Here is a 14,489-nt window from a genome sequence, read left to right as displayed (position 1 = left end):
ATATATGTACAGGGATCTTTTTTTAGATCAGTAAAGTTAGCTGCTAGTAACTGGCTACTTAAAAAGAGAAAACTACTACATGATATAAAGGTTATAATTACTGATAGTCAGCTACCAGATAAAGGTTACTGAGTTTGAATATGATTATCTATCAGGTTTATTTCTAAAGATGGCGAGGAGTCGTATGAAATTCCAAACCTAATGCTCAATTTTCCCCAATTACTTAACTTTTCAATGCAAAATATGAATAAAATTTTCCAGCAAGGTCAAAGATCAAGGTCACAGTATCACTTAGTTGGAAAACCTTGTGGGCAGTATACACACCAAACTGTTGTGGCTAGGACTGTCAAACTTTGTACACATACACTTTATGCCAAGTGGAGGATGCCTATTGTTTCTTCAGGTCAAAGGTCAAGGTCATAGTAGCAGTATCCAGACTTATTCGTTGGGGCAAGGACCATTAAACTTAGTACACATACATCTTATGCCAAGTGAAAATATTACATAAAGAGTACATGATTTATCTTGATTTTCGATGCAAAGAAAGTATGTCACACCCTGATGATTGCTGATATTACTTGAAGGCAAGTTCTACAAATCATGGTGTAAGAAAAACACCCTATATTAGCTTTTCACCGGCGTATTATGTGCTGTTGGCGGTACTCTTGTTTAAAGAAAGTTTCATGAAATTCTTATGAATACTTATATGGTCTATTATATATTATAACGTTATAACCAGTTTTTGTGAAATTTTGATAATGCTGTTCGAGGAAAATTGCAGTTTTCCAATGTTGATAACAGGTACATGTGTGCTAATTGGTAATTTTTATTAATACCGCAATATGCTTATTTTATCATTTTTATTTGTTACCAAGATATATTATTTGAAGAATCAATAATCAAATATAAGATGAAACCTAAAATTCTAGAGGGGTGGAATTACCTTAAGGAAATCAGCTACTTATACATTTGTAGCGGGTTGGCCAGGTTCAATTGCTGGTGGCCAAATAGCTCAGTTGGTAGAGCACCTGATTGGAGATTTAGGGGGCCTGGGTTCGAATCCCAGTCTGGTCCATTGCAATTTCTCCCTTCCAGTTACCAGTTATTATAAATTAAGTGCAGTTTGGTTTAGTGTATATATATTCAATATGGATGTTCAGCAGCTGAGGGGATATATCCTCTTTATAGAGTTCATGATTTTAATGCATTGCCAAATAAAGTGCAAAATAAATTACAAGAATAATTTTAAAAAAAATGTATTTTAATGTACGTACATTAATAAATACCTATATACATCTGAAAAATACCAGGTCATACTCCAAAATATTTAATTTTTTGAAGCTGAACTTGTTTTTGATGATTGTACAAAATATCAATAGTTTTCATTTATTCTTAAATGTAAATTTTAAAATTTTTGTAAATGACTACACACACTACACTAGAATTATCCATTTCTACACTATACAGCCAACATAATACGGTGAGAAAAATCTGCCAAGAGGTATAGCACATTTGCTGACGAAACGGCCGACTCGGAAATCTAAATGGAAAACACCGGTTTCCAATAATAGACTGGCATGTTATATTTAGATATAAGGCCAACGTTTTTGATGTTTCATTAACCAAGATAAATAACTGCCACAGTCTAGCATTACTGACATTTATATGAGTCATTCTTTAATCAATAAACCATTTTCACAGTACAATATTTTCATAGGTGCATTTATATTACACAACAACCCTTTTACATATGACACTTAACTCAGTCTTTTTCTGACATAACTGCAGCACCTTTAATAGATTTCATCAGTTTAGTTGTCTTTGGTTGATAATTCGAGTGTTTAGCTTTGCCTAAATATCATATGACAGTATACATGAGTTTTTATATTTACCTTTGAGAAGTCATACTGTATCAGTTCTTTTCCTCCCTTGACCTATTTTTACTTATTACATGCTGTGCATTTGTACCTTTCTTCTCGTAGTATTTGTTTTCATCAGCCACATTACGGTTTGAAAATCCTGTGCACACAGGAACATGTTAGTGTAAACAAATGGAACTACAGTGATCTCGGAATAAATTCCATTTCTTTAAGTCGTAACTTGCAAATATTGGAAGTTATGATGAAAATGACCAATATTTGTTATAATATATGTATCACATTTATAACACCCCCTCAAGAAAACGACCCCCCAAAAAAAGAAAAAAATAGATTGGGAAAATATTGGACTTGAACTCAGAATGTATGCGTTAAGTGTAAGATTACGGAGCACCTAAACCACTAGGCCACCCAGTCATGTAAGTTTAAAGGTTTAACGTTTGACAGGCTGCTAAATCTCAAGGTAAATTTTGAGAACGATTTTTTCATATTTTATCCATTTTCAGCAAGAGGGTCACCTTAAACCAAATTTCCTCAAATGGACTTATGTAGTCATTCTCAAGTAAAACAATTTCAGTGTTTTATTTCTGGATTAGGGTGGCCTTTTGCAACAGTTCCCAATTTTTAGGCCCATTACGTTACATCTATTATATACTCTATATAATCACGGTGATGTTTATGCTTATCAAATAAAGATACTATCAACATATAGATATCTTTATTAAATAATTTGGGTAAACACAAGTATAAACTGACATTGTATAGCAGAATATTTGTAAAAAATGATATTAAAAAAAAAAAGTATTTATGTAGGCGAAATTGCATACCAAATACAAGTGCGCTATACTCCTTTTTTCATCTCACCATTTTCCAGCCATATTGAATTTTTCAGTGCATTTACCAACACATGCCCTGTACAGGGTGTAGATGGTGTACACCAAAAAGTGTACATCTTTGCACTTGAATACGGAAAGGCGTACACTTTGTGGTCAGTGTAGACAAATCAAGTGTGCTGAACATAATTTAAAATAACAACATTTGTATACTGGAGGACCCTTTAATTACAAGAAATTCTGCAGCATTTAGGTTTGATTTGACAAAATGGAAGTACAGTATACAAAAGCTTGTATAAAAGCAGCTAAATATGAAAACACACAAATACTTTACAAATATTTTACACAACAATTAACACCTTTATGGATACATATGTCTACAAAAACTGTATGTATTGTTACTTATGTTCATTCTGCAGGTGCTTCCATATCTCAGAGATCAGCCTACTCATGTTCTATGGTAACACGCTTTATTGATTTAAGAAATAAATGTCGTTTCAAAGTATACTTTAGGATCAGTTATATTTATAAAGTATTTCTTTTCCAAATGAGGACATTCAGTAAATACTTGCAGATATATCTTAATATCATAGATCAAAAAATGACGATACTATGGACAGGAAATGTCTTTGTATACAATGTGACAAAGCCCAAAGGAAAGGAATTCTTACAGATCTGGAGATGGGTATCAAACCTGTTCTTCAACAAACATTTTATACACATTAAACTGTATGTTTGTACTGCTTGAATGTACTTATTCCACTACAAAGGACAGGGGGTATACAGGCATAGGTACTACATCAATATACACCGTCAACAATTGTATAGGATCTCTATACTGCATCCCTGAAGAAATATATATATATTTACACAAAAACACATACAAATCATTTCTACAAAGCAATCAGCATATCCATTGGTAAATGTTACATCACAAAGAACTGCATAAACCAGTGAAATTTATATTCTGCTCACTTTCACAGTTTTGTGTTTTTCCCGACATAGGCACATTCAGTAAACAAACAAAATTCAGGAATATTATTCCACCGAAAAAAAACCCAACTGTTTCTAGAATCATAAATTCTTAATCTTCGATTCACTCCCAAACCAGAGTGTATACAATCTAAATTTTGTAAATTTCTTGTGATTTTCTTGCAATCACTCTAACAAGTGGCTTATTTACACAATTCATTCACAAAACTGATCACCACACACAGAGAAACTTCTAGCAAACAATCACCCACTTTTAGATTTAAATAAAGGTAGGCAACTACAGCATTTTTTCAATTCAGAAATGAAATGATATGGGCATGGTAATAACATTTTTCCTAATGGTGAATTCAGTTCAGAACATCTGTTATGTGTCACAGAACTGTTTCCAGCTTCCTTATTCGGTTAATAAAAAATGCCTATCAACAGCAAATTTCAAACTTCCAATTAGGAGCCAATCAATAATTATATTACAGAATGGACATTTTTTTTTTTTACATTGAAATGAAAAAGCACAATGCAAGCAACACAAACTTTGTCAGAATATCTGATTCAACAGAAGTAATTTTTTCCAGTACAAAATATTTTGCATATAAAAAAGGGGTGCAATTCTGATTACACTAAAACTAACACACAGTTTCAACACAATACATAATCATATCAATACAGGTCCCAACATCTAGAAAACTATCATGGTTATAGAACACTAATAAAAATAACAATATTAACAATAAGGGCATCTAACACCACCATAACAACACAAAATAATAAATAACACTAAACAAAATGAAATTGATTGTAATGCAAGATTCTCAGGATCAAATTTCCTTCATTGACCGTTATAGAAGCTCCATACCCCTAAAAATTATTTAATGTCAACAAAATTCAAAATACCATAATTGGAAAGTTTAGCTATCATCTAATTTTGGTATTATTAACAAAGGAGTTGGGATAAGTAAAATTGAATGATGCTGAAAAATCAAACCATTATGGGAAATCAGTTATCTTACTTAAAACCCTGGATGCCCATTGGGTATGATTTGTGTAAGGGAACACTTTTTACTAATATCAATTAATTCATTTAAGACTGCTTTGTATTGATTATGAATGAATCATTGTTAACACATACAATCACATTTTTAAAATTTGGTTGTTAACTTTTGCTGAAAAAGAAACACAAGTTACCATAGTATAATTATGATTTTCATCAATGCAATGAAGCTTGTGAATAGAATAAATCCAATTTTAAAACTCAAGGTCGATTAAAAAATAAATCATATCTTTGAACACTTATTTAATCATACCTGATATGCATAAGCACTAAGCCTTGCAGTTTTATACTAGTCCTATATGTAAATTAACATCATTTCAGTATTATATTATTTATATGACGGACAGGTCAAAAACATTATACCCTTTACAACTTCATTGTGTGGGTTATAATTAAAATTATTTCAGTCTTATATTATTTATTGTGACTTTAATCAGAACATACAGACTTCAGTCAAACATAAATCAGAACCATTTTAAATTAGCATTTGTACATTTTGATTTTAATTGCACAAAGGCACAGGCACACAATGTAAACAAAGGTACACACTTAATCAAAAAACCATTTTTTTTTTTGCGACACAGGTACTTGTTATCTAGCCAATACATTCTCTACCCAGAATTCTGTGCGCTACTCAAACTATACCTCTGTCAACGCTCAATATACAGAAATCTTGGAAAAGTTTCTAATATCCAACATTTATGTTTTGGACTAAATATTCAGTCATACTATGAGATGCTTTTCATGCAATTAAACTGATGCTTACTGTAAATTGTTTAAAATCGCCTTTCTCTGATCCTAAATTTGGAAGCACTTAGTAATATGTAGGACATTCACATGGTGGAGATTTAATGTAAACATGAAATCAAAAGTAAGAAAGGCTGTAAAAAATATGATAACATTTGTAAAATAAGAGACAAACAGCTAAATGGTAAAAAATTACTTAACACAGTGCCAGTGGGATATAAAAAGAGCATGATGTATCACTTGTTGCCAGAATTTTTAAAGGGAAAGGAAACGAGAATGATTGTTTATATCATGTGATTATATTGTCACGTAGTTCCATGCGTTGATAGAGGTATAAATGAAGCTTGTGTCTGGTGAGAGAATGTAGCCAATAATGTATTTTATACTTTATTTACAATTTACACCACTCCAATTTAGCAACTAATGTCCTAATTATTGAGACATTTTGGAATGAAATATTACATTTTGTTTGAAAAAAGGAGAATTTGAAACCCTCTACACTTTATCATATTCTTATTTTAAGTTTCCATTTCAATACTCATTTTCTCAGAAGAATTTTTTTTTATTTTGCATCTTGCCAAAAATAATCAGATAAATGGAATATTTAAAACTATATCAAAATTAATTGTGAAGTATGTGTACAGATTGCTCATAACGCATAATGCAAAACATTTATACAAGTTAAGACTGTAAACATTAAATGTTAATGTGTATTCACCCATTTTTCAAAATTAGAGACTAGATAATGATCCCTGTGTCTTTGAAAAGATCAAGAAAACTGATTTGTAGGAAAACAAGAAGAAGAGAAATGAGCTACCTAGTATATGATGATCAATCACTGTGATATCTATGAGTATTGGCAGAATACAATATGACTGGATTTCACACAAAGAAATAACAATTCATTAGCCAGCACATTTGGGTTTCAGATAGAAAAAAACCCTGCAAATATAACCATACAGTAAATGCATAGACCTAAAAGGACAACATTTAAAATTCATTCAAATAAAAATTTGCATATAGCTGGCAATACATGAACTGTTTACATATATACAGTACTCTGCTGCAGAAGCAAAAGAGGCAGAACACAGACTGGAATTACAATGGCACAATGTTTGATACATGAAAAAAATTGGTCTATTGGTGGCATTCAAGAGGGATCGCTACTACTGGTGTCTGACGAAAACTTTGTGCCTAGCTAGATTTCATTTTCTTGGACCCTTTCCCAATGAAGGATTTCAAAACATTAAGAAATCTTGCCAAGTATTTCTGGAGAACGGCATGCTGTCTTATTCCTGGGATCAGAAGAGTCAGGTTCACTACAGAAAAAAATAAACTGATTTTAGAATAACACACATGTTAGGAGATGCTGTGGGGTATACAAGCATTGACAGATGGCTAAAGAAATCCTCATGCATTCATTCTTTGTACAAGTAACATAATAGTAATCATCATCAGCAGGAACAATGTCTACGTCTATGGTGAGTGGTTTTGGGGGGTTTCTATGACATCATTACAACGGTTTGTATGTCTCTACACAGTAACTAATATTATGAACCTCTAACTTGCTGCTGGAGTGCAATATTGGCAAGTTTCTTCCCTTATCAACAAATAAGACAAGAATATACGATAGAAAGTCCTGTTTGTCACACCCCCCCCCCCCCCCAAAAAAAAACCCCCACCTACTGAAAACTTCACATCAATTGATGAAATCATGATAATCATGTCATATGTGAGAAGCCTAAGCATAATGTTTTATATTTTACTTTATCACATGCATTGTAGTCGCACATCCAGAGAAAGGGGTAGAGAAGGAGGAGAGGACCCAAAGTCTGCCTCCCAAATATAAACTCATCAAAATTTTAGTGTAACACCCAAATATAATATATTGGACCACTCCTGGAAATTTTTTTTTTTTTTTTACCAAAGATGTATCCCCTCCCAAACATAAACTTCTAGAAGTAATGCACAAGGAAATTAAAATGTCTATTCTTAATAGTTGATACATGGAACTTTTTGCACCATAAAATACATAGAACTTACCCAGAAAATAGGTCATACATAAGTTGTCCATCCAACTGCCTAGCCAGGCCAGGGCAATCAAAGTTCCCATCACCATCAAAAAGTACTGCAGAAGAGATCAGTTATAAAATGTCAATCACACAAAAACAAACAACTTAACATTCTGTTACTAATGCTCGTCAAGTAATAGCTAATATATACAGCTTTATATGCATCAATAAAATGAATGGCTCATAATCAATCTGATTAAAATCAGATCCTAGAATACGCTCACAATCGCTACAATAGGATCTGACATAATCCCATAAGGGGTCATGTCCGCATGACCTTTCGCTTGGAATATTCAAGAGAACTATCAGCCAGTCAGATTGCGCCATACAGACAATGATGGCTATTTAGGCGGTTCCTGGCAATTCGTAAACATATTGCCGTAATCTCTTTCCCAGGAAGTTTATTCCACACTGTATAGTATATTCTCGCATAACGAATTTTAAACTTTCGCAATAATGCCCAATCTATTCCGTTCATATAAACAATAAAACGTACGATATGAAATATACCCAAATTAAATTAATTGTGAATTCCGATTTATGTATGAATAGGGATGGGTACGATTTTAATAGTTTTCAAGATGGTTTACTTAAATTAGGTGAGGAATATAACGCCAGTCGACGTAAACGGTGCATTGTGACGTCGAATCTAGCTGCGATATGTTTTCTTTCAAACCAAACAATCGCAGCCATTTTCCTTGAATTGTGAACTCCATCAGGATTTTTTAGCGTTTGAATGAAAGAAAACCCGCAGAGAATACAGACGTTGTTTAAATCGCATGTTTTGACAGGTGTGCAGTCGTCTGTCAAATGCGCAGCCATTTTTATTGCATCTCCAACATAAATAATGACGCAAAGGTTCATGGGAGAAAAATTATCATTGGTATAAATTGACAGGGTCAATTTGATTGGCTTAACGAAAGGTCATGCGGACGTGACCCTATATGGGGTTACGTCAGATCCTAGTGTAGCAATCGTAGTGAGCGGATCTCAGGATCTGGTTTTAATGAGATTGGGCTCATAATACAAATATGCTCAAAAACAACGTACTCACAAATCACATGGATATTTCTTGCATGCGAATAAACTTCAAAACAAATGAAATGAAGAATCCACAAATCTTACTATTTTTGGTTTTTCTGCTTTCAGTGAGCTCATTGTAACCTTGGCATTATGGAAATGTGTCTTGGCATTCAGTAGTCTGCAACAGATTTCACTGTACTGCTCCTCCTGTTTTCTAGTCCTGTATATCAGATAGGCAAGTCGATGTATTATTGATATTCATATATGTTTAAATGACAGTGAATTAGAAATCCTGGGGCCCGTTTTACAAAACAACTTATGACAAAGTTGCAAGTCTTAAATTGTATTACACAGTTATTGCTTTAAATGAATGAAGTAAACCTTTTCTGAGGCTTAATTCTCAACAATTTTAAATAATATTTTGCATTTGGAGTGAATGATCTTACAATAAACTGGAGAATTCCATTATGTAAAGTTGGTCGTAAGTTGAAAGTTCTTTTGTAAAACGCACCCCTGAACCTTCATCAAAGATTGGTGGATCGATGACTACATGCCTAGGCTTTTTTAGTAGTCACTTTTAAACATCTTGTGCCAGACATGTGCAACAATGAAGATTTTTCAATGAAATTTGAAGTTGCTTTTAACACCCAACACCCCCTGAAAAATCCCCCAAAGCCCCATCATTGCAAGCCATGGATTATATGTCAATTCTATTTCCAAAAACAAGATTACATGTTTATGACTATATACTGGAGAGCTGTGTAAATTATTACATGCAGCTTAAACTTGATTTCACCCATAAGCTTGGTGACATTGCACATTGGCGCCTTGCTATTCCAAATAATAAGAAAACTTGTTCTAAAATTAGAGCCATTTCACACAAAGGCTACCTGTCACTAGCAAGTGCCTTGACCCAGCTGCACAAAGTTTGGTTAAACTTGGCAGTGAACTTGCAATTAACTCGTTAAGATTTATATAGCATTAACCAGTTGAATTTACTAGTAACTAACTTTTGTGCAACAAGGTCCTGACCATAATTATCAAAATGACCTTTACTTTAATAACATGACCTTGATTCAAGATCATAGCATACAGTGCCAACACCATATATTCTAAAGATTATTTCAAGCACAAGAGTAAAATGACATGTATTTCAACATCTAAATATTCAGTGACCCTAACCTTGGTCACATGCCCTTGATTCACAATCAGAACGCAGCTTGTATGCTACAGGATTAACGACGTTATCTGTACATTTCAAGAATTTGTAATCTTAAAGTCATTCATGTAATAATGAGTCCCATGCTAAAATCAATGAATGAAAACTTTATTCTTTCAAACAATGGCCATTTCTGTCGAAATGGTCTAACCTTTAGAATTTCTCAAACTCTGCCTCAGTTTCACAAACTGGATCTATGTTTGACTTTGAGGACTCCATGTTTGTTTGTTTTTTTCACCTGTGGTTATTAATTGTGTCACTTTGCAAAAAATGGTTGACCTTCCTTGATTAGGTAAAAGTTTGTAAAACATTTTCAGTAGCATCACTACAATTTTGTCTACCCACCATAATGTCATATATTATTGTTTCATGGGTTAATGCAGTATACGTTGATCAAGAAAGTTACGACTTATTATTATTGTCAATTGGAATATTTTGTGTGTCTAGTATGCTCTGAATGAAGCTCAGATTTCGTACGAAGTACTGGCAAAAATTGAAAACACCATACATTTATTTCCAAATTTAATGCATCTGTTGGGATACACACGGCAAATTGAATACATAATTTATGCAGGACGCCAAAATGAATCACTGATCTTACCATTTTGCTGTAACTATATTTGGACCAATAATAGGTACCAGGAAATCAATCAGGCTGATGGCCAATCCTAACAGAGCAAAGGTTGTGAGGACTGACGGCTCAAAGTACCATATCAATCTACAAACACAACACACAATATAAAACAGGGCCTTTATTCGAGAGAGCACAATACCATAATGTCTTCACAACATCAAATAAATATACTATAATTAAACGAAATGAAAGTATTGGTGATATTATTCATCATACTACGAAAGCAAGAATTAACTTTTTTGCTGACTTTTCTTTTCATATCATGATCTGTGATAGATTATTAGCAGGAAACTTTAATTCCTGAATAAATGTATAAGCATCACTATATCATGATAGGATGTAGCATTTTAAGGATTTAAATGAAAAATAAGAGGCCCACAGGCCTTATCGGTCACCTGAGTATTAGTTATAAGAATCACTAGTCCCATCGGCCTTATCGGTCACCTGAGTATTAGTTAAAAGTATCACTATCCCCAGGGGCAATGAAATCCATCATTTTCCTGCTTTGCATATCTAAGCTACATTCTTATTTTCAGCAGAAGTATAAAACAAGATTGTCCCTGAAAAAGCCCATACTGATGAAGGACTTTACATAATATATATACCCGGTACATGTTATATTAACAGCTCATCTATCCAATCTTGACCACATACTATTACAGTGTAATAGCACTAAATAAAATGATATAGAGCGATAGGCTAAGTCTACTGTATTCTAATCGCATTGAATTGAAAATAAGATACTCGTACGCAAATTATTTGCTTCTGTCTTTTTTAAAATTACATGTGAAGTCTTTAAACTTCAATATTACCCACAAAACATGAGCATATTGTTGGTAGGATGCCTAGATACATATGATGAAAGTTGTTGACAAAGTAATTAATAAACCTCATCATTTATGTGCCAATTTCTGGATCTTTGAAAAAAGTTTATTGGAGGTCACATGGACTTCGAGAATTTGAGAGTCATCCATAGTAGAAATCTGTCAGGCTTATATAGTATGTTGGATAAGTTTGAAAACTTCTTGCAAAATAGTTCAACAGAAACTTAGTCTAGTAATAAACAAAATACTTAAAAGGTCATATTGAAGGATGCATTTAGTCGGTCTGAGAGGAATATATTCAGTAGGTTTGCCTCTAAACAAAGGTTGGATAAATTCCACATTTGTTCCATTAGTAACACAACTATTGGTAAACAAATTGCAGATGCCGGACAAACATGCAGCTTTACAAAAAGAAATCAGAAACTGAAATGGTTTTACGATCAAAATAAGCAAACATTTTAAAGTATCAATGTGAGTTGGGATACATCAAATTTCAAACATCATAATTCAAATTCAACATAGTAAACTTACGCAAATATAAAGCTGTTCACTCCTACTATTATAGCAGGATAATATGGCTTTTCCCAGTGCAAGAGTCCATTTAATGGTAGTAATACTTCTCTCCAACCCTCCAAATCTCTCTTCATCTGCTGCAGTCTAATGGCCTGGTTCTAAAATTAATACAATCACAAGTTTTCAGTGAGCAATGTCAACAGTCAGTCACACCATGTTTCCCTCCCATTATTAAGCATGCTTATTCAAGATTGTTGTAATACACTTGTTAGATTATTCCGTTGTAAAACTCAGCCTAATTTTAAAAGAAAAAAAAATCACCCACTTTTGAGACTATTCAAGGTAAAGCTGCATTTTCAAGAATCTATTATGTGAGTGTGATGATTTTCCACTCAGTTAGTTTTGTCTTGTTCTGAACAGGCTTACAGTTTAAAGGCATATGTATCCAGTGAAATCTGTTTATACTGAATTAAAAAATTCTTTATAATGTACAGATATCACTGACTGTTTTGTGAAGAGACTTGCATTATCAAGGCATTTCGTAATTGTAAACTCAAATTATATATATGATAAATTGGAAAGTTTGCTCTATTTTTCTGGATCAGGGTCATCAATTGTTTGCTAGATATGTCTTTCTGATAATTCTCTCTATATATTTATAATTCTGGCACAATGGATTTAACTAATATTAAATAAATATATGAAATTGCTTTGTTTTGCAAGTAATCAGAACAACTTTCAGTGATGACAACATCAATGTCACATGAGGAAATTACCCAGTTCACTACATATGCCATCATTAGAGTTTATTTCACCTTTAAAAATTTATGTTCATTTACCTGTATATTTCAAGAGATCATCAGAGGTTTCTAAAAATGGAACAAGGCTTATATGATCAAATCTAAAGCTCTAATGATATTGCTGTTGGTGCAAACTAAAGCAAAGGGTTTTATGCTCAATGCAAAAATAGCCAATAATGTCACGAGCCTTGTTTACATGTAACAAAGAATTGTGAGCTCTCTATCTCCCATGTACCTCGGCACACTGACATTCAAATTTTTGCTGACCATTAGAAACACCGTAGTTAAACATTCTAAACATTAAAAATTTGAAAATTTTCAGCTCAAATAATGTCTATACCCCTTTAACAAAAAGAAGTTTGCAGGGTGTGTCTTTCAAAGAGTAATCAAATTAAATGCTACAAGTTTTTATATTTCCAGGCTATATCAATAGTCACTTCTCAAATGAGTTACATTAATGAAGGCCAGTGTTTTCTTATAACTGAAAAGTGTTAATGCAAAGATGCAAAGTTTTTTTTAGACTATTAATTGGAATGTTTTACTGATTGAAATCAGAAGTTATCTTGTCACTTATCAAAATGTGACTTTTTCCAGAGCTTTATTCTCAATACAGAAGTGGACAGACATAGTCAAAATCCACTTCTCTTTGCAAACCTTCATGTTTTGATTCTGAAAAATGTGTAAATGCCAGAACCAGTGATGCCTCAAATATGCCTGGATCTGTTTAATAAGATTTGTTATTTCCACAACTTGCTGTTAATTCACTTTCACATTCTCTGTCCCAGGTCTAAATTATGAGTAACCCAAATATTTACCTTTATTGTCAGTAGAAAAAAATAAATAAATGCAAAGTTGAAAAATTTGGAATATAAATTACTAAATTAACATGCATTTTATTTCTCAGAAAGCTTTCTGACATATTTCTGTTGATCGTGTTGATATCAACAACAATATATTTATTAAACTTATTATTTCAAAAAAACTTCCCCACATGTAAAAATGGATCAATAGTGAGCAAGTGTAGATTTCCTTACAAGTTAACAGATGCATAGATTAGTAATATCTTGTCTCTTATGTAAATCCAGGCGTATTTGAGCTGAAAAGTCGGTGGGAGCATAAACCGTCAACGGTTTTGGTATTTACAAGTTTTCCAGAATCAAAATATGAAGGTTTGTGAAGCGAAGTGGGTGTTGTCTCTCAATCTCAGCGAGATTCATCAAGGCTGGATATTTGGACTGACGCCTCTTGCGAGAAGGCATCAGCCTAAATATCCAGCCTCGACGAATCTCGCTGAGATTATATATCACTGTTATTCTGTATACTTATTTTCTCTAGATATAAAAGATAATATGCCAACCCTATGCCCTACTTTCACTTTGACTTAACTAGTCACTCACTCTTCTAAGATTTAAGTTTACAACAAAAATCTCAACAATAAACATATTTATAAGTTCATATATCAACATCCAACGATGAATTTCCTAACAAATATATTTCATTATAATAAAAATTAACATAGAGACATTATATCAAATTACTCATCGTCAAAATACTAAGTTCTCCGATTTACTTTGATATCAACTCATTGAGTAGGCCTAATGCGTATTGCTTTCAATATAAAATATGCTCGGGGACCATGAAATTGTGCAAGTTACCTCAGTATCTGAACTATTTTCGTTCTGATATTCCATTTTTCCTCCAAGGTGCTTGTCACCAGTTTAAAGGAGTACCAGTTTATTTTTCTTGTTATATCGATCGTTGACAATTTCGGAAAATATAAAATATAGATTAAGGAATACTATAAGTTTTATGTATCAATTAACAGTTACAGATATTTAAGATTTTCAATGTATTAAATAATTTTAAAGGAACAATGTTAGAGTTGTATTCAAACGAAGACACATTG

At 32.8% G+C, this 14,489-nt stretch overlaps 1 protein-coding gene and 1 non-coding gene across 3 annotated transcripts; one reads left to right on the top strand and one right to left on the bottom strand.

The window, feature by feature from the left end:
- Nucleotides 1-1,001: 1,001 nt before the first annotated feature.
- Nucleotides 1,002-1,074, top strand: Trnas-gga (transfer RNA serine (anticodon GGA)). The gene has a single exon. It is a non-coding gene; the product is annotated as a tRNA-Ser (tRNA).
- A 1,840-nt stretch (nt 1,075-2,914) lies between these two features.
- LOC125667975 (ADP-ribosylation factor-like protein 6-interacting protein 1) lies at nt 2,915-14,323 on the bottom strand. Of its 2 annotated transcripts, XM_048901693.2 has the most exons (6): nt 14,239-14,323; nt 11,802-11,941; nt 10,414-10,530; nt 8,696-8,813; nt 7,542-7,626; nt 2,915-6,817 (listed from the first exon to the last, which is right to left on the bottom strand). In XM_048901693.2, the coding sequence occupies exons 1-6, from the start codon at nt 14,272-14,274 to the stop codon at nt 6,693-6,695; spliced, it is 621 nt and encodes a 206-aa protein (XP_048757650.1). In that variant the 5' UTR covers nt 14,275-14,323; the 3' UTR covers nt 2,915-6,692. The 2 variants fall into 2 exon arrangements, with proteins under 2 accessions (XP_048757650.1, XP_056019178.1); XM_056163203.1 differs by lacking the exon at nt 2,915-6,817 and having other exon boundaries at nt 7,230-7,626; nt 14,239-14,319.
- Between the last annotated feature and the right edge of the window lie 166 nt (nt 14,324-14,489).

This window comes from Ostrea edulis, chromosome 4 (assembly GCF_947568905.1).
Source record: "Ostrea edulis chromosome 4, xbOstEdul1.1, whole genome shotgun sequence".
In the NCBI taxonomy this organism is placed as follows: Eukaryota; Metazoa; Mollusca; class Bivalvia; order Ostreida; family Ostreidae; genus Ostrea; species Ostrea edulis.
Note: the sequence above shows the minus strand (reverse complement) of the source record. Positions and strands in the feature narration are given on the sequence as shown.